The 21,596-nt window shown below is 41.3% G+C and overlaps 1 protein-coding gene across 10 annotated transcripts in view; it reads right to left on the minus strand.

Moving 5' to 3' along the window:
* nrxn3b (neurexin 3b) overlaps positions 1 to 21,596 on the minus strand; it is a 407,716-nt gene that overhangs the window by 36,592 nt on the left and 349,528 nt on the right. For 9 of the 10 annotated variants that reach the window (XM_088089477.1, XM_088089474.1, XM_088089471.1 and 6 more), the window contains 2 exons: positions 9,545 to 9,634; positions 6,726 to 7,036 (listed from right to left, as the gene is read on the minus strand). In XM_088089477.1, the coding sequence (XP_087945603.1) occupies positions 6,726 to 7,036; positions 9,545 to 9,634 (401 nt within the window). The remainder of the gene's footprint in view (positions 1 to 6,725; positions 7,037 to 9,544; positions 9,635 to 21,596) is intronic. The other variant, XM_088089476.1, reaches the window with a different exon arrangement.

Below are 21,596 nucleotides of genomic sequence, written 5' to 3' on the forward strand. Positions count from 1 at the left end.
GTGTGCAAAAATCTTATCTCGCAACAGTCTGACTTGATTCAGGTTCGTGACCTTTGCCGTGTGATTCCCGTAACTCTTCCCCTCGCACTATCTATCAAAACACCTCGGAAACAATCTGAAAATACAGAATTCACACCGAGAAGAATCAGTGTCGATTCAGCGCAGTATTATTGTCATCATGGAATGTGTATCCAAGCGCTTCTCAGCAGGAAAAAAAACGCCAATTAAACCGCACACAATTTACCTCTCATTTTCCCGTCTCCTGAGCACCAGGCCAGTTGAAGATGATGGACGCGAGCAATTTCTTTAACACGGCAACCATGCAAATCACTTTCAGTGTCTCTCCCTCAGCCGGTTTCCCCCACGGTACTCTAGATTGCAGCCTCCTGTACTAATTGTTCCCAAACATCTCGGGCCAGCAGCGCCAGTTAATTGAGAACGAGAGACGTCAATCTCCCATGATAGACAGGCTTGCATAAATGAGTATTCCCAAAATGACTATCCACATCAAACCCGGCGAGTGTAAAATCCGTTCTTCGGTTCAACCCGAACTCTGCAGAGATGACGAGCACAGGTAGACGCTCGGAGAGAAACTTCAGTATTTCTCAACGTGGACCCGTTTCCTTATATAGATTTTTTGTTTGTGACACTGATCTGGTATTGAGGAAGAGTTCTGCAGCAGTGAAACAGGCTGCGATGTAACCACTCTGTGCAATATTGTACTTTATGCTCACTAAAAGGTTTTCTTTTCTTTCCATTATGTTTTCAGACACTTGTAATATCAATCTGAGAATTTCAGAGGCCAAAACAAACATTTACTGTTTACATTAACCAACCAATGAGCCCTGGTAGGGCATTAGAAAATACTTGCAACCACAGCCTTAAAACAATTATCTACAACTCTCCACAAATAATTCATCATTCTGCTCTCTTCTCGATTATATTCAAGTACTTTTTAAGGACCAGCTTAAACTACATATACCGCCACACGTACGCCGCTGTGCACCGGTCAAGTTGCACTTACAAGGCAGGGGGAGGATTATAAAGTTCCAGAAAGGAGGAGTCTGTGTCAACAAAATACTATTTTTAGGCTGATTTTTATCACAATGAAGCAAAAATCTTAAATGGTCAAACAATGTTTTAGGTTTCGCCTTTTGCAAACGTATTCCACCTTATATCGAAAAATTTACAAGTTTAGAAGTAACTTTACTCTGCTAGACATGAAAGATCGCTGACAAAAAAAGGAGAAAAAGCATTTTAAAGTAACAATTGAACTGTACTCAATGACATTTGATTAAAAAATGTAATACTTATACTTTTAGAGCGTCAAAAACACCAGAGTTAAAATCAGCACATGTCCGTGTTCACTGTAGTCTGGAAACAGTCTTGGTAGTTTTTATCTTTATTTCTCTTGAATAATTGGACCAAAAGGTGCCAATCAAGCTTGTGTGTGCATTTATAAAGGCAGCGCAGTGAATTTACGGCCAGAAAACAGTGAGTGTAGGTTACTCCTAAAGAGCTGTAAACAGACTTTGATGTGTGAAACTGATGGAGTTCCCCTTTAATGGGAGATCATGTCCGTCATCCTTAGACTGACATTTCAAGCTGAAAGCTACAGCACCGGTGGAATTTTAATTATGTGCTGTGTAAGATCCAAAAATAACAGTCGAGCCATTTAAAGTTCAACACAAAGCACTTATGAAGAGTGGAGCTCAGACAGCCAGCGGAGCTCGTGTCAAACTGTTTATTTTTTCGGGGGAAAGAGTCGTTTGATAAAAGCAGTGAGAAACTCAAAGGCGACTCAAAGTAAACAGGTTCAGAACAGGACAATATTTGTTCCATTATTTTTGTTTAAATATACTGACCGCTGCATTACTCCTTTTCTAGACTTATTTATTTTCCTCCCCGAGTCAATAAAAAGGTAATTAATATTTATGGTGACAGAATGAAGACAAGTAAAAGGCTTTTTGAGTGTGAGATTTGTTCAGATTGACTTGTGCATGATGAAGAGCAGAAACTGAATGTGCGTATCTTTCACACGACATCGTCCTCCTTTATGTTATGCGTGTATGCATTACCACGGCTACACACAGTGCGGGGAAGACCTGAGGCAGCTAAAGCTAACGTGGTTAGCATTAGTCACCCTCCTCTGAGGTACATCATCAAAGAGACGTTCAGACTGTTAAATGGATGAAACACAGAACGACGACTCGGGTCGAATCTTCGGCTGATACGCAGGAATTTTGGAGCGAGGAGTGTGGGAGGGCGTGGGCGTGATGTTCAGAATGAGCCAGCTCAGTGACATATCTAATGCCAGGTCTCAGACCATTTCCAATATTCATGAGGGAACAGAAATGACGAGGCAAAAACTCACTAAAATTGCTATTTCTATCTTACATATTCACATAAATTACTGTGAGGAGGTTTGGGGCGACAGCTGCAGAAGTTCATGTGTTGAATTCTGCACTTTGCACATAAAAAAGGCAGACACTTTCCAGCGCTACTACTGAGCAGTCCTGCCAGCGCCTGCATATATAAACCAGTGTTCGTTCATATGCAGAGTCCCTTTTAAGTCAACATACACTGTACATCCTCATATATTCAAAAGTTGTTTTGTTATGTGTTGCAAGAAGTCAATGAGTTTTCTGATTCGTCCTCCAGCTGTCCTTCCAGCTATGGACAGGGATGTCAAACTGTTTTTAGTTAATGGGCCTCATACAGCCCAGTTTGATCTCAAGTGGGGTGAACCAGTAAAACCATTGGATAATAACCTGCATTCATAATGCTTTATGACTACACTCTGTAGACTGCATGTAAAGATGAACGACATGACGGTTCCCCCATAAAGTGTAACTTTTCAATCTGGATCGCCCCCTGGTGTCCATCTGCAGTATAGGTCATAAAGCCCGCCCCTCCACGTTAGTGAATGGCCACAGGCCAAACTAAAAACTCAAAGTACACGCCAAATACATTCTTCCCAAAGATCATTTCTGTCACTGAAGGTCGTTTTCATCACCCTGATGTTTGCTCAAGTGATCCTTTTGAGTTATCAAATTCAACAAAAAGGGGATTTTCCGCCATGATTGACAGCTGTGTGTGCCAATCCATGCGCTCGCATTCAATGGAGCTGCTTAGGATTGGTCAGACGAGTGTTTTGGTGGGAACTCCCCCCACTGCGGATATCGCCACTGCGCAGACTCCACCATTCGTATCCAGGACACTTTAGCTTCACTTAAGCATGGCGGGGGTAAATGGGGACACATCCTCCATCTTTATTTACAGTCTATGCTGCACTCATAAACACATATAATGCTTACTGATGCACTATATCTACTTAAAATTCATTATAAACCAAATCTATAGTGTTTTATGACTGTTGATAAAGTGCATCAGTAAGCATTATGTGTTTATGAGTTTAGTCATAAAGTATTATGAAAGCATTATAATTCACTATAAATGCTTTTATAATGCATCATAGATGTGGTCTTTATATTAAGTGTTACCACATATTTTATAAAAATTGAGAATGAAAGCAATGAGCCCTAAGTACTGTTTGTCAACTTGATCCAGCTGGTCTGAGCTGGAGTGAAATCTTGTCCTCACGAGTCTGTGATGCCCCAGTAGACGTCCTGATCTACAGAGTGTCCAGCTAACACGGTGACAGAGAGAGAGAGTCAAAGAAAATGAAACGTGTCTGTCGGGACGTCCCCGCGGAGCTGTCATTAATTAAGCGTGAGATTGGTTCTCTCCACTTCCCACCCCTGTCTCTCATACTGTTGATCCTGAGACGTCGAGGGATTCGTCACTTCTCACCTCTGAAAGAGAAACAGCTAGTGCTGGTGAAGCGGACCAAAAATAGATGTGCGAGAAGATACCAAAACACACACGTTTTAGCCCGCTAACACACCCCGCTCCTAAACCAGCTGCACAGTCCAGCTCCGTGTCAGACTCCTATAGCTCTCTCTCAGCACTGCAGTACATCACTAATGATGGCTCAACTCCCTCAACTCCCCTATACCACCCTGAGGGGCGGAGAAATCTGCCAAACCGGTGCAGGTCCTCTCCTTACCTCTCACACCACGGTATTTGACAGCCAACTAGGGAACTGTAAAATTAAAGGCCTTGGCAAATGAAATTCTGTGACACAGCGGTGTGAATCAAAGCAGACACTGCCATGGGAGGTTGTGGAAGAAGAATGAACGCGGCTCTCTCTCTGAAGGAATACAAAAGTGAAGTGAAAAGTTACGGGGGGTAAAAAACTACATTTTTATTGTTAAGTTGCCAAGTTCATCTGGAATCTAACAGCCGCATCCTGAGTATTGACAAAAGAGGTATAGCTCCATCATTTCACCTTGAAAAGGAGAGCGCTTTGTATAAAAGCTCTTTCATCGTACGCACACCTTTATTGACTTTCTTTGATATTAATAGCCTATGACACAAAATGCCATTTTCCCAGCGATGCTACGTTTTTTTTTAATATCTTATCTGATGTGACCTTGGTGGCGGAGCCGGAGACGGCGGTGTAATGTATCTCAGCTCAGTCATCATCATCACAGATTACTGATGCTACACAGAATAGATATGGACTGCTTCGCTTTATCTCCTCCAGCCCCACATATAAAAGCTTGACTCTGGGTCAGTGAGGCCAAATCTGGCCCCTGATTGGGTGCTGGGTGGCACCCTGACCATTTTCAAATTCACGATAAAATAAAGTGATTCACCCTGGGAATTGTTTTTGTACTTTAAGTATACATATGGTGCCAGGGTGCATAAAATAGCATCGAAATAGAGCTTGTTTACCAAAAAAGTACAGTGGAGAATCCCCCACACCCCCCAACAGAGGTCCGAGCAAAGACCCTAATGTCCTGAAATCCTACAAACAACTTCAAACTCTAGAAACATCTTAAAATCTAAGAAACATCCTTAAATCCTAGAAATGTCCTAAAATCCTACAAACATCATGAAATACTAGACATGTCTTAAAATCCCTGAAATGTCCGACTTAAATCCTAGAAATTTCCTTAAATCCTAGAAGTGTTAAAATCCCAGATACATCAAAAAATCAGAAATCTCAAAAAATCAAAATATCTTAGAAATGTCCTAAAATTCTAAAAATGTCCTGAAATCCTAGAAATATCATCACAATCTAGAATCCACTTTTAATCCTAGAAATGTCCTTAAGTCCTAAAAATGACTCAAAATCCTGGGAATGTCTTAAAATCCAAAAATCTTTCAAAAATACTAGCACTGGGACTGCTTCGACGGGCCCCTGGCCTCCTGTCATTTTGCAAAAGTGGCCCCCAAGCAAAGCAAAGCAAGCTGTTCTGGGTCTTTCTGTCCAAATCAGCGGGTATTTAGTGGCTTTGGAACAGCTCTGACTCGGGCCTCCCGACGATCGCTGTGATAGAGACACAAAGTGTCGGCGGTGACATGAGGGGCCATCATCGCTGCACGCCAGGCAATCTGTTGTTGAGGTGAAGAGGCTGATAACAGTGGTCCCTGACTGTCTGTCGTCCACCAAACAACCTCCCCCCCAGCCCTGTCTCACCCCCAGAGGGAGAGTTATTGCTTTAATATGAACAACGAATGGTTCAATTTGTCCTCTGGGTGTCAAAGGACCGCTCGGCGTGATTACTTTCTTGGCACGGCGGTGACATTCATTGGCTTGGACTCAGGACGTATTGGAGAAAGGCCTCCGTTAGGGCCGGACTGCGTGAATGACAGACACAGACGGACAGAGACAGACAGAGAAAAGTAGAGAAAGGGAGCGGTGGCGAGGCCGGCTTTGCACACCTCAGCGAGCAGCACTTCAGTCCTGGATAGAATGAGAAATACAGTATCCTGACCTTGACTGATCAAGCAGGGGGAAAAAGCAGCGCGGCTCCAATCTGCCCACGCACAGTCACAGAAAAAAATCACAAAAACACATGAAAGAGCGGAGGAGGGACAAGAGGACTTCTCTTTTTTTTGACATTTCACTTTGTCGCTTTTTCAAACCTGATTATCAAGAGAACAAAACATTTAGCCCACAGACTCGGCTGTGTTCCACTCAGCTCAGACAGCGGGTTTCTGTATCTCATGTAAGGAAAAATGAAACTGAACGCCACCCCGCACTGCACTCTCAATGGTATACAAGTGGTTAACAGGAACAGTTTGACATTTTGGGAAATATTTTCACTTGCTGATAGTTGGATGAGAAGATTGCTACAACTGTCACATCTGTGCTGAGACAGCAGCCACTTAGCTTAGCTTAGCATAAAGACTGTAAACAGGGGGGACAGCTAGCCTGGACGCACCTATCAGCGCCTCTGAAGCTCACCAAAGACTCTTTTCCGCTGCACAAAAACAGAAGAGAAATGCCCCAAAATCCTAGAAGGTCTTACAATCCTATAACTGTTGTAAAATCCAAAAAAAATCCCTACAATCCTAGAAATGCATCAAAATCCAAGAAATGTCTTAACGTCCTTTAAACATTTTAAAATGTTAGAAACAGGGCTGAGCAGTCGTGATGCGAGTTTGCAGGTGAGTTGCGGGAAGACTTTGAGGTGCGGCAGCAGATGAAGAAATTACGAGATATATCGTGATGGTGTTGGAGATTTAGAGTCCCAGTGTTCAGATTCTTGTTATTTTCGGACAGAGTCAGGTTGAGCTTTAGCTAAGTCAGCATGCGTACTGTAGTTCTGACCCACCGCACACTCAGAAGCTCACTCATCTCTCCGTCTTACCTGAATAGTGGGTGGCGAGCGCTGTTTGCGGGTGGTCGTCGTGGAGAGCGTGGTCGTGGTCTCGATAAAGGTGGTGGACATCTCCGGCGGCACCGAGGTGGTGGTGCGTGCCGCGCCCCTGCTGACCGGCACGTCGCCCACCAGCCGCACGCTGCCGTTCACCTTGATGTTAACGTGGCCCTCGGCGGCCATGTTGAGGACTTTGAGGCCGTTGTAGTAGAGGCCGGAGAGCTGGCCCTGGTAGGGCCGCTTCCGGTCGTTTCCGCCGATGGAGATGGTGGCCTGGGTGTTGAAAATTGTCAGCTGCCGGCCTGGTGCAGGAGGGAGGAGAGTATTAATATGTTTACGATGGAAAAATCTGAATTAAAAATGACTTAAAGCTGCCATAAAAAGCTTTTATTTTGACATGCCTGAGAGGAACTACACGTTAACTGAGAGGCAAATGTACGGAAGCCCTGAGAGGCAAGAAAGAAAATCAGGTGATCCACTCTCTAATCTGAGCTACATTGTTTTCTCTCATGTATTTATGACTTAAAAACAGGAGAAAAAAGTTTTTCAAGAATAATTTTTAAAGTTTAAAGTTCTTAGATTTTTTGCAAGATGAAAAAGTTTAAACAAGATCTTTTTTCTATATTAAATTCATATTTTTTTTTAAGATCTGGAAAAACGGATGATTTTTTTTTGTCAAGATCATATTATTAAGTGTCGTTGTAATAGTGCACCATTACCCCGTGCTCTAAATAGGGCTAATAGCATTCATGTTTTCTTAAAGTTTTTTTTTCTTTAAAGTGTGTGTGTGGTGTTCAGATGCCTTTCACAAGTGATTAAACCTTTCAAACTTGAGAACATTGGTTTGATTTCTGTCAAAAACATGGAAAAAGGCAATGAGAAACTTGGCTTAGTTACAGAATAATAACAACTTTTAAGCAAATTTTTGTACCCCAATTTATTTCCTTGTTTTTTGTTTGTTTGTTTTGTTTACTTTGCCTATTCCTTTCTTTTGCTATTTTTGTGCTAATTTTGTGTCACTTTTTTCTCAAATTGCCTTCTTCCCATGTTTTTAAAAGAAATCAAGACAATCTGCTGAAGTTTCAAAGGATTAAGGATCTCAGAGAGATTATTGTTGGCAAACCTTTTTTAAAAGTCATAAACAGAGGAGAATAAACTATTCAAATTGAACTTAGAAAATGAATCAGCAGAATTTTGCCTTTCAGGGCTTCCGAATAAAAGTGCATTAACAGAAAACCTCAACAAACGTTTCTGTTAACACTGTTGATTTACTGCAGAATTAAAAGAGTTTGGATGGAGTTAAAATGGTGATGCAACATGCTTTTACACTGGAAAAAAAAGTAACTACACTATCAACAACCTCCGCCATTCTGTTCATTTTAAAAGACTGCAGCTATATGCACTGTTATCTACAGTAGCAAGGCTTTTTCCCTTTGACACACACGAAAAAGCACCCCTGAAAGAGACTGCTAATGCTGAAAACAACAGACACTGTGCAGCTATAGCAGCTTTATCGTACGGGAGCCAACACATGCAGGTGTGGAGAAAAAAAACATTGAAAAATGAGCTGGAACAAGTTCCACAGGCGCTCTTAATATTCTCTGGACAAAACAGTGGACTCATGCGGTAAAATGATTAATAAATATGTATACAAGGTTTGGCATATAATGATAAAGTGTGAGCAATACACACTCGCTACATGTCATGGTGAATTTCATTAGGAGATGCCTAAATATCCTTGTCAAAACACACTGCTCATGCATTAATTATGAAATGAAAATAACACCAAACTTTCCCAATACAGGAATCATAATTAAAAATCTCAATTGTATAATTTAAACACACACTGCAAGCTTGTTATATTTGAAGCATTCGCACACTTATAATGCATAATACACCGAGCATGGAATGACGGGGGGAGGACGTTCATGTCACAGGAGCGAAAATGAAACAGCACGTGTGGAGTCATGCATGCAGCAGTAATGGGATTTTTCAGACCTGTCTGTGTTTTAGCGGTTGTTAAAGGGACTTTATAATCAGGTTAAGAATGTTTATGTGCAATGAACTTTAAATGCAGTTTATAATGATATTATGTTGAAAATTAAATATGCATCAAAAAAGAAAAAAAAGGGAGCAGGCTTCTTTTTTTTTTTTTTAATCCCCGCAAATGTTTTAAAACACAAACGAGGTGCTGATTTGATAATCTCGGTGATTGTGAGGCGCCGCTCTGTGAGGGCGCGGTGCACCTTTGGCGCGCTCGCCATGACGCTCCGCCGTCAAAAAAGCCTCCAATTAGCTCCCCATCACAGAGCGAGCGAGGATTTCATCGAGTGCGATGTGTGTAAGTACAATCAGATAAATTACAGCAGGGGAAAGCACCTGCTGTTTGGAAAGTTTTCAGGGGGATATGCCCACTGATTAGTTTGTTCTCAAACATTGCAGAGGATTTGAGCCAAGGGAGCTAATTCTCCTCTCAAAACAATCGGCCTACTGTTGCAGCATAGATAATGCCGCCTCCGAGTCAATTTTGCATAAAAGCTTAGGAGTGCTTGATGCTCAAATTCCTGTTGTTGCACCAGTCCCTTTAACTGGACACCATGATTCAACAAAATTAACAAAAAACATGACAATGACAAAAAGGGGAAGATAAAGGAAATAACAAAAAAAAAGAAAAAACGCTTTATTTTACTTGTTTTTTAAAGGGTTTAAGGGGTGATTATTCATTCTCAGAGGTTGAAAGGGAACAAGCCGATGAAATGACAGAAAATAAATAAAAAGAAAAACATTCTAGAAGTTCGATAGAGATTTACCTTTCTCCTGAAGCCAATCTTCTACTGGCCGGGTATATTTGAACGGGATTTTCTTATTTGCCATTTGATAGCGCTCAATGTCGCTGTTGCCTTTAAAGTTTGAGAGTTTAACAAACAGCTTGAAACAGTTGGCAACAGCAACAGACATCACACATTTATACAGTGGTTTATGATGAGGTTTATCTTTGTTTAGAAATATTTATAAAAGCTTTATGATGTTTTTTCAAGTAGCTTTAGTTGAAATGTTTAAAATGCATTATTTATACAGCACACTCCACACCAATATTTAACAAGATATTCATGGATTAAAAACACAACCTAGCATGGAAAAGAGCAAAAACAACCTGCAAGAAAAAAAGTTAAAACACAGAAAATACACCCTGTTTCATGATACCACAAAAGGACAGTGAGGGGTTAAAAAGGTCGACATGCACTAACTGCCTCTCTGAAGCTAACTGGGGGAAATTACTGTGAAATATTTCTGCCACTGGACACCACCTGCTTTTACATTTCAACCAAGACACGACACGGTTTGTTTGGGAGGAAGGAGCTGTGTACACTCTGAGAAATAAAGGTGCTAACTAGAACTAACCACCTAGGGTTCTGTGGCTTGTTTCCTATAGAACCTTTTATTGAGGTTATGACTGGAACACTTTCTGTGGGATTTAACTAGAACATAACATAAAGGGTAACACCTAAAACCATCTGTGCAATGGTCTGCCTTTCTGTGAGAAGTTCTACAGAGATCCCTTCTCAGGTGTACAGGTTACATCGAGAACCCTCTATGGGTGTTCTATCCAGACTCTTTCCACTTCTAAGGGTACTAACAAGAACTCACCCAGGGGATTCTACGGGGAACACATTAATTTTCCAAGGATTTAATCTTTTTTTACAGAGGACCAATTTATATATCATAGATTTCATTAAGAACCCCCCAGGAGGTTCTACCAAGAGCCCTTTCATATTCCAGGGTTTGATCTAGAACCAACAAGGAAGGCTCTCCCAAGAAATCCTTCATATTCCAAGGGTTTGATCTGGAGACCAACCAGGGGATTCTGATGATTTCATCTAGAACCCACCGAGGGAGGTTCGATAAATAGTAACTGACTACATTACCCATAGATCTCTCTTCAAATAACCATGGTTTAGTTCTTAATGGAGCTCGTACTCTTACAAAGAACCCTTCATAAAAAGGGTTTTTCAGAGGTGGTTCTGGGTAGAACCTCATCCATTCAGGATGAACCTTTTTGGAGCCTTTATTTCTGAGAGTGTAGCAGGTTTGCATGAGGAGGGGTGGAACGACGGAGGAGGAAGTGGTAATTTGAAGAAGCGTGGACCGGTTGGGAGCGCGGTCCCACGGTGACACAGATTTGAGGAGGACAATGCATACAGATGAGACCATTACTGACGTGGTGGGAGGTCTTTTGGGGTAAAAAAAGAGCCACGGCCCAGCTGCCACGTTCTCCTCTTCTGAGACCGTGGCTAACGTGTTTCAGGTATACGGGAATTAAGGATAATAAGCCGCCTTTGACAGGTTATGTTGAGTGTGTGCTCGGTATTATTTCTGGCATGAGATGACTTCCACTCGTGTTTTGCGGCAGGATGCAGTTTTTTGTCAGGTGTTCCCTGTGAAAGCGTGTCGGAGGCGAGAATTGAGACGTTCAGTTCTGTCTTCAAACACTTTGAGGTGCGACAAAAGACTGTGAGTCCTGAACAGAATTATGAATGACACCATGATGTCAGTCAGTACAAATGTGGGGAGATACTGGAGGAAAGAAAGGCTCCGGTGCTGCACCGTTTATAAAACAAGTGAAAGGGCAAGCTCCATAATCGTGAGAAAAGGCCTTCTGGAAATGTCTGGCTGCTGGAGTCATCTCAGTGATTTATCTGCTGACAACATTGTGCACACTCATGGGGATCCACCTCACTTTTACCCCCCTTTCTACCAAACTAGATCTGGTTCTTGAACCGATCGTAATGTTTTCAGCACTTTTGATCAGAACCACTGTGATCAAGAATGTGTCATAAGCAGAGAGCGATGTTCAATGCAAGACTAATGTTAACAGTAGCAAGACGGCTGATTGCATGGATTGATTGTGAGCTTTTGTTCTGTTATTACTGATAATTGTATTTATCCAAAAACACATATATACTTCTTTTCCATCAAACTGAACCTGGTGCTGGGCTGGTTCGGAACTGGTTCCACAAAAAGTTTTAAAAATGGCGGTCACCACCCCCAGCCCCTGACATAAGCAATTCTGTCTTCTGGCCCAGCAAGTGTCGGTGCCAGTCTGGAACCGGTTCTTCTGGCCTGGGGCCAGTTCTTTGGCTGTCGAAAAACAAAGAACTGATTCTAGATTTTGAACTGGCCCAGAACCAGCCAGACTGCACAATCTATGTTCACAATGATTCCTTTTTTTACTAGTGGAAAAATAAATTTAAAAAGACGTAAATCCCTTTGAAATTGGTGCTACATGACCAGAGAAAACAGAGGAAAAGGACTGCAGCATTCACTTTTGCTGCCAGTAATGAAATAATACAAAGAGCATGAAGGTCCCTATATGGGGGCAGGAGGGCCGACGAATAGATCAAACGAACCCTGGACTTTCATGTGCGAGTCCAGTGTTCACTTCCTATCTGAATGCGATGGGTTTTTTTTCTACACTTTGCTGTGTGTTTCTTTTGTCTAATCCTAATTATGCGTGCCAGCATGTGTGTTTGTTGACGTCCTGGCGTTGGCTGCTGCCTTCTTTTCTTGCCTAAACAAAACCAAGTGCAGTGAAATTCTACCAAGCACTTGTGTTGACATCACAGTAGGAGTGTTAGTGTGTTGTGTTAAATGTAGGCACGTAATTCCACTACAAAATGGCAACATGTGACGACTTGGGATGAGAAGGTGTTGGCCACAATAACATTTCATAACCAATTCACAAAACCACTAATGTTCCAGAGCAGCTCGGTAAACCATAGGCTCGTCTCCTCTCCTTCTCTCAGTTTTATCTTCCCATCGTTCCTCTCTACCTTTCAGAGGAAAAAACGGCCAAGTGCTCAGTTTACAGCCAGCTGGGAAGGAGTGAGGATATGGCTGCGAGGGAGCTCAAGGAGCTAAAGGACTGTGTCTGCAGCGTGCCAGCGGGTTAATCAGCTACTAGCAGGGCTCCCTCCCCATTCCTTTGATCTGGAGCAGGTTTCGGGTGGCAGCCAAATACACTCTCCTCTGGACAAGGGCCACAGAGGGAGGCATGATGGTCGCATGTGAAACCAAAAGACGGCTGGAGAGGTGAGGAGTCTGGGGGAGAGGGTGGAGGGATGGACCGGGGTGTGGATAACAGGGGAAGGAGCATCTATGAACCGTCACTCATATTGTCACTTAGCCGGGGTGAAATCACGTCTGAAAGTGAGCCAATGGGGTTTAAGCTGGCCCTGCACTGCTAATGGCGTGGTCTCAGGTATAGCTCTTACATTGTTCTGGGTGATTAATGAGGTGACAGTCCCCCCGTAATGAATACACCACAAGCTAATTGTCCAACTAATGAGAAAAATCTCTCTAGTTTGTCAATTTGATATTCAATTTCTAAAGGTGACTGCAGAATGGATGACCTTGCCAATAAAAGCACTGCTGTTTATTATACGATCATTCTGCCTCCTAGCTTTTTTTTTTTTTTTTTTGGTTGCCTTTGTTTTTTTGGTGGACTTATATTTCCTCAAAGATTTTTTTCCATCAACCTCTCAGTACAAAGAGGGAAGTGCAATTTAGCACCATTATGTGTTTGATGTTTTGTCGCTGGCAGAGAGCCCATTTTGAGTGTAATCAATATTACAATTTTTGGGTCACACACACTTTTCACCTAGGCAATTACACAAGTAATAATCATAGTAATTTAAGTGTTTTATATGTAAACTGTGTTTAGTTGTTTCCTTTAATGGGTTTGTTATGAATCTCAGGTACATACAACCTAATTTCTCTTATCTTAATACAGACGAGGGTAACTTTGTTATTTTTCTGCTTTTGTGTCTAAGTGACTAATGGGAGCAGCAATTTTTGAAATTAGACTAGTATTGAGCGAGCGGGCTGCAGCAGCGGTAAAACAGGCTGAAATGAAACCATTCGGCATGTTCACGTTGTTAAATATAAAGTGTGTTTTTGCTACTGACGGGCTCAGATCATTATTGTAAGTGTTGTCCATTAAGGAAAGGAGCCTAAATGAGATGGAACATTTTGTTGAACTGGAAACAGCCCTGAAATAGTTATCGCCAAACACACCAGACTCTGTTTTAATAACAGTAGTGTTAGGATATATAGAGCAGGCACATTTTCACATCTGACTGAGTGAATTAAGGGTTAATTTCAACCAAACCAGAGATTGATTGTTGAAAAAAAACAACCAAGACAGTTTCATGAGTTTTAGTTTGTTTTTGAAGACTTTTTCTGAAGGCTGTACTCTTGTTAAACAAAAAGGCTCCTTCTCTTTAAGAGAGACGTCTATCTCTGTAGAAATCCTTTCCATAATGTTGTCAGTAAATAACGACGATCTGAGCCTGTCAGTGGCAAAAACAAGCACTTGGCTGGTTCACTACGGCCCTGAGTGGTGACATTGCAGCCTGTTTCGGGGCTACTGGCTTTAGCACTCTCACTGTGTTTAGAATTAGCATATTTCTCATTTTGTGGCACGCATATTTGCACAGCTGACTGACTGAATGCAATAAAATAAAATACCTGTATTTTTATAATCTGTTGCTGTATTGGTGTTCATATACAGTTCTTCTTTTTGAGCCCTAATGCTCCACCATTTTTATTCCCACGCAGCCAAAACAATGTCTGAATGTTTCCCCTTTGGTGGCAGCCATTCAGTCAACACAAACACTGGCGCGGCGACAGTCGTCTGCTGGTCGCTCGCTTCGTTGTATTCGGTTTGCCTGCCAGACTACTCTCGCCGGGGTTCCGTCACAGGGCCAGCGCTGAGAGCGCATCAAAACTGCGAAAATGGCTACTGTGACAGGCTCCTGGCAGTCTCTGTATTTGGGGATGATGAGTACATTTGATATACTGCGGCCCTGTCCAAAAACCATCAGCTCGGCTCCATAGCTGGGCTGTTACAGCCCGTGGTTATGAATATCCCACACCACCCACCTCCCCTCCAATCTACACCTGACTTTCATCTGTCCCTCTCTCTCCCTCTCTCTCTCTCTCTCTCTGGCTATTCAACCCAAGTTTCTTTCTCTTCAGTCCGTCCTCTGCTCCTTCATCTGCTCCCTGCTATTCTCTTTCTCTGCAACACAATCAGCCCTCGTTGCTCTTCTTGGCTGATTCAGACCTTTTTCACCCACAATCCTGGTACTTTTCACTCACTCTTTATTCCCTTTCTCATCTATCTGTCTATACTCCAGCTCTTTCTCTCCTCTGTCAACTCATTCCAGTCATCTACTCCATTAAATGCCTCTGTGTTCCCTCAGTGGCTGCGTTTCTTCTCTATTCACCCATGTCCCTCTGCTTTGCTTCGCCTCTATCCTCCTTCCATTCTCTCTCAGACGTCAGACAAAGCCGGGGAGTAAATTCATCATTTATTAGGTTGCTCTGAAATTTATGGTGTTGAAAGGATGAATTAGACTGGCGGCTTCTGCACTCGGGCTCAGTCTGAGTTCTGAGAGCGACAGAGATTGTGTCTCAGATAGGGCTAATCATGTTTGGCCCCGGGGACGCGTGGGGATTTATCTCGTTCCCGAGGAATTGTTTTGTCTGAATTTCAAGACAAAGATTGGCAGATATCTTGAAACGGTGCCTCTCATTGTGCCCGTTTCAGGTTGTGGGAGTCGTAACACTGTGCGCATCTGTGCACAGATAAAAGGTCTTTGTGTGTTTGAGACCGACCCTCTTGTACCTCACTACAAATGATGGAACACACACACACACACACACACGCTTTACCCCCCGGAGGCCCAAGGAGAGTAGTTAGGCCAATGGTCATTCATCTGAAACAACGCCTGAACTTCGGCCAGCTCCGGCAAAGTGTGATGCACAATTTCCGCCCGCCTCGGTCTAGTAATTCTTTGATTCAAAGATTCAAACTCATGCAAAAAAAATAAGATCATGTAATCCAAAATCAAAGAGTACAAGGACTCGGAGTGTTATATAAGGAAATTGGAACCCTCTCGCTAAACAAAGACGAGCCCCTGCAGTAATGTGGGTTGTCACAAAAGTACACACGATTGTAGGAGAGATGCGCGGCCCTGATGAAGTGGATGAGAAACGCGGATAAAAAGGAATCTGAGGACAAAAAAAGAATGGAGATCTGAGAGGGCACTGTTAGAGGAGGGGGATAATTAGAGAAAAGGAGAGACAAAGCAGCAAACACACACATACACGCGACGCCTACGCGCACACAAACACACAGTGAACTCCTGTAAGCTGCAGAAGCCTGATGGAAAGGCGGCTGTTTGGGATCAGCGTGCTTTTATTGTTGCGTGGAAGAATGGGAATGAAGCGCAGGAGTCTGTTTCTGTCTCATTGCTCAGTAGTTCGGGCATTTAAATTCACAATTCTTATCTTGTAAACTTGTTTGTGATAATCACTGTGGTGATGGGCTCACTGGACATTGTGTGTAGATTAAATATTAGTTTACGAAAAAAACACCCAATCGCAAGAAGAAATGACATTGTATGTCTCTGCAAACCACAGATATGTTACATTTTTGTTCATATGTAGAAAATATTTGGGCTGCTTGAAAGTTGGAGAATCGAATCATTAGTCTGAGAGCTCTCCGTCAACTGAGACTGCTTCCAGTCAAGCAGTCTCTTTTTTTTGTCTTTGCAATGCGCTTTTGGGGATCTTTTGGTCCCCAGATTTTGCCACGGAGTGACTGCTCTGGACTTTCACTGAACTCTTTGATTACACACAGCTGCGGACATGCAGGCAGCAGCACAGAGGAGAAAAGAGGAGCGACCGTCTGCTTAGAGATGGTGAATTTACAGCTCACAGCAGCTTAATACGATACATTCTGTCTTTTGGTTATAATATCTAGCGTTGACAAAAATGTTGTTGCACATTTACGACACGTCATTCGCACTGTTAGCTTGTTTATTATATATTAACCCTAACCCTAACCCTAACCACATCCTGCAGAGCCCGTTAAAACTGTAAATCTCAATATAAGAAAAACAAAACAAATTGTTGAATATTTAACTGCAAAATCTATTTGCCTTACATAATTCAGGGCTGGGTACAGCCCTAGGAAATAAGTAGAAACTTGATAGTGATGATGCCACTGTCATCTGGTTCTATGCAGAGGAGGCACAAAAAAAGGAGGAACACAGTAGCGGCCCAACAGCACAGTCTCTGTTTAAAAAGGACTAAAATCAACTCATATTCATGTAATCAGAGCTACCTGGCTCTAAAAATGTTGACATGATATGAATGAGATGGAAAAATGTAACATACATGTGGTTTTTCAGAAACTTATATTGCTAAAAAAAAACAAATCTGGCAACCAGGCTGCAAAAAAGACATTTAAGCAGTCTGTCCGTCAGCAGCAAAGTTAAAATAATTCTGGTTAAGTACAACTTGGGTCTTTTGTAGTTTGATCTGTCATTTCTGTCACTTAAGATAACACTGACCTCTAAGTACTTGCTGAGATCACACAGTAACTTTATCAAAGACCCCTGTCAGGTCTGTAAGGGGTGAGGACACCAGAGTCCTGCACCACGTTCAGGACTTACAGGGTGACCCACCATAAAGTTGTGGAACTTGTATTGATGCAGGCGCAGGTAAAAATGAACTAAATGCAGATGGATTGTGGGGGAGAATGAAATTATTCAGAGGTATGGACAGTGTGGACAGTGTGGACAGTGTGGACGCTCAGCAACTTCAGCCTGATCCGAAAACTGGAAGACTGACAGAAATATGCAGAGGACGTTCGAAAAAACATCATTCTGGAGTGAGGGAGGCAGCTGATTGATAGCAACATGGAATTTGGATATGTGGACAGTAATTACTGCAAAATCTTTGTGTCACTTCTCATTATATCAACAACAAGTGGGAGCTGACTGACTGAGTGCTTTGCTCATTAAAAAGGAATGGCGAAACGGCGAAATGGCAAAATGGCGTGTTTGATCACTGGTCAGGTTGCTGAACTTGTTTTAACGGTCAGAGCGGGTCTAGATTTGACTTTGAGATAATCCTTGCGGGACTCTAGTGGGCACAAAATTTGAAAAAACTCTTCATATAAAGAAATCCAGTTCAACAAAATACAAAAATAATAATAAAAACACAGCTGAATGGCCAAAAAATTCCTCAGACAGAGTCAATTAACCCTTTTGAACTGTGCAATATTAATGTCTGCCAGTGACTACACTGGTATTTTTGCTTCTACTCTCTAAATGTCTCATGTCTCTAAAATTTGCACAATCTAAGCTATAAGCTTATGAGTCAATAAACCATAATAATTATAAAAGCACTGAAATAGCATCATTAAAAAATACAAAAAAATCTGACATGCTTTTCACAAGATTTTGTGAAATGAAAGACAAAGCATTTTTTAAAAAGATTATTTAATGTAGAAAAATAACTAATTTCTTAACACTTCAGAAGATATTTGCACTACTTAAAAGACATGATTTAGTTTTTGGGTGTGTAAAGGCGCTGTAAAGGGTTCATCATTTATTCCTATGGTGCCCCTGCACTTTTTCTTTGCACCGCAGACCAACAATGTCAGTGTACAACACAAAGACGGGGAAGAAAGAAACTTTAATTTCCTACTGCAAAAACAAATGAATGCTTGTGGTATTATGCTTTTTATTTTAGATCAATATATTTAAAAGATTATGCAAACAGTGATCTCCTGCAGCCTTCCTTAAGGAGGTCTGCTTTAAAGGGTTCAACACTTAAAATTAGATTTGTTAAAGTAAAAATGATGGTAAGGCTGTTGTATTGGATTGCATTATAATAAAAAAAGGTTTACCTAATCAAGCGGCCACTGAGTGCAGATGTATTCAGGTATTTGTTTCAAGATGATGCACTGAAGCTCATGTTCTCTTCACCTCAACGTTTTGCTGATTTTATTTGATTTTATCTGACGTTATACAACGTTTGGAGTGCAATTTGCAAAAGGTTCTCAAGAGTGTACTCCAGAGACGTTCTGCCCAACTACGACCTGGATCATCCTTTTTATTGGGCGGCTGCTGCTAAGACACACATTTTTTGATCTTACTACTCCACGCTTTGTACAGAGGCTCGGGTAGATGTTGCTCGTCAAACAAATGCACGAACACAACACAAAGAACGACAGAAGCCCTGACAGGCAAGGAGAAAGAAAACTGTGAGCAAGGCCAAAACGTAAGTCTACCTCCAATATTATCTTCTATATACCTGATATTATCACCTAAGTACGAAATAATTTAAAATCAGGTTTTGGCAAACGCTGCCAAAAATGATTTCTTGCCTCTGAGGCTTCTGTACAGAATGGATTTGAGAAAAATAAGCACTTTCTGATCTCAGTGTGATAAAACCCCACATTCATGATTACTTTAGTAGTGTTTTAGTGACTCTGACCTGCGTGAGAATATAAATGTGGTTTCCATGACCTAATTGTTTGTGTCACTGGCTCTTGTTTCTGAGATATAAGCACCGTGAAAACATCTGAAAAGATGACTTAGCTATCTGATTAAATGTAACGGTCCTCTTATTTTTTATATGTCTTTTATTGTGAAATTGTTTATTGGAAACTGTTTTTTGAGAGGATTTTTTTGTTGGTATTATATCTGGATAGATACAGCCATAATAAATATGAGCGAGCATTTACAGACCTCAGCTTGCTTTATGCCAAAAGATCAACTGCAAGTTTATGGAAAAACATCAACAGACTCAGCACAACTCAATGCGAAAGGTTTATGTTATCAAGCCTTTCATTAAAAACGTAGATATTAAAGGCTCAGAAGCACACTTTTCAGAATATATGGAGGCCCTTCATCAACTGAGGATTCAGGTTTATCAAATGATCTAGTGAATGACTTATTTCTGTGGACAATGCAGTTTCCAAGCTTGTATAATTTTTATTCATTTATTTTCTTTAAATACGTAAAACATTTTGCATTCATTGCAATCAAAATACTACTTTGTATATATATATGTATATTTAACTACCAATTCATAGTTATTATTAACACAGGAAGAACACTTTTTATAATATTTTTAACAAATCTATTAATGTATTTATTTATATTTATTTCTCTCTCTGTTCTGTATATTCGCAGCAATTTTATGTAATGTTATGTATTACAAAAATGTAAAAGGCTGTATTTTTCAGCAATGAAATCTTATAGAAAAATGCTGTGGTGAAAAAAATGCAAACTCTTTAAAATTTAACAAAACTAACAGCCTAAATTATCCAAAACCCCCCCTTTTTTTAGACTAAAAGCAATAATCTCTTAATGCAAAGGGGAACTGCGTGCAGACAACTACTGTTGATCTTCAAACTGTAACAAATTGCCAGTTTTAATAAAATGTTAGAAAACTATATGATCATGTGACTACATCAGGCCCAATGACTCATTTTTAGTGATGTCACATCAGTTATTCAGTTAGTGAGAATAATATCATAACAGTCAGGTAATAATAATGAGCAAAACCACAAACATAAGGCCCAAATTGTAATAAAGTGAAATTATCAATTAAAAAGTAATTTCTAGGTAAAAGTAAATGTGTATAATTATGGCACAAAATCACTCTGTTAATAATTAGAGGAGGTTACGGTGTTAAAAACCTCCTGCTGCCATTTAACGCAGAGACTAACGCCTCTATACTTTCGTGGTCCAACACTGCAAACACGGCTGTTTAGATGTCCAATCTACACGCCGCAGGCTATTTTGCAAGCAGCTTTGAATGACAAGCAATCTACCGACACCTTTGTTCTCACCTATTCCCAAGCCGGGAGAGAGAGGGCAGGCCCAGATCCGGTAACTGTTTATTGAACGACCTGAGAGCCTTGTGGCGGCTGCTGCCTTCAAGTAAAGCATTAGGAGTGTGAGAAAGCAGTCGATGAGTCTGCACCCTAACATGTAATTACTCATGAGATGACAATGCCTTTACAAGGGAGAGAGGGCGGCCAAAAAAAAAAAAAAAAAATCAATCATCGTTGAATTACTATCACTGAGTGTCCTGCAAATTACCTGTGCAGAGGAGAAAAAGAAATTACCACGCATTCGATCCCTCCGACCTCAACTCCATTCTGAGACAATGGCAGGCGGACAGAAAAGGGAACAAACCTCGATGGAATCACTTGGAAGGAATCCAAATCAAAAAAGCCGGAGCTCTTTCTGCGGTGCATCTCTTACACTGAGACGCAGATATTTAGCGAGGATTTCTGAGTGGACGCCAGCTTTGGATCACAGGTACTGACAGACATAATGACAGAGGGCTGAGAAAACAACCATGGAAAACTTTTACAGAAGGCAATTTTAGATTATTATGAGGGTGGTGGGGTTCAGCCCATAGATATAGAAACGTAGATACCGCTAAGCTCGCAGTGATGCGTCTGCGCGGGCGCCATACTGGGGAGGTCAAGATCTGCTATTAAGCAAATACATGTGTACTGAAAGATGCATATTTCAAAACAAAATCGACTGTAACTCGCTTAATTCTGAACCTATTTCATGAAATCTGTTGTGTTATAAACATCGGAAAGTGAACATGATAGTGGTCTAATCAGCTCTGTGACAAAACAGTAATCTTCTGAATAAGAACAACAACGGAATATGCAACTTAAAAACTGAAATTGAGAAATTTCAATGATACCAAAGTTGCCAAGATGTGACGTTCTTGTGAAGTTTCAGGGCAGCAGAAATGGTGGAAAGCATGGAAACAGTGTCAGCAATTGATGGTAAAAAAAACTATATTTTGCTTTTCTGTTCCTAGTAGCTCTCATTTACTTTTAGTAGTTGCACATTTTAGTATTTGCATCTATTAGCAGTCTATCAACCATTTTCTCTGTAGCTTCCATGTTGTTCCCACTTTACGACCGCAAAGCTCATGAACACAACAAAGTCAGAGGAAAGACTTCCC

Source organism: Plectropomus leopardus, chromosome 16, assembly GCF_026936395.1.
Source record: "Plectropomus leopardus strain MGB_pleo_1.0 chromosome 16, ASM2693639v1, whole genome shotgun sequence".
Lineage (NCBI taxonomy): Eukaryota > Metazoa > Chordata > Actinopteri > Perciformes > Serranidae > Plectropomus > Plectropomus leopardus.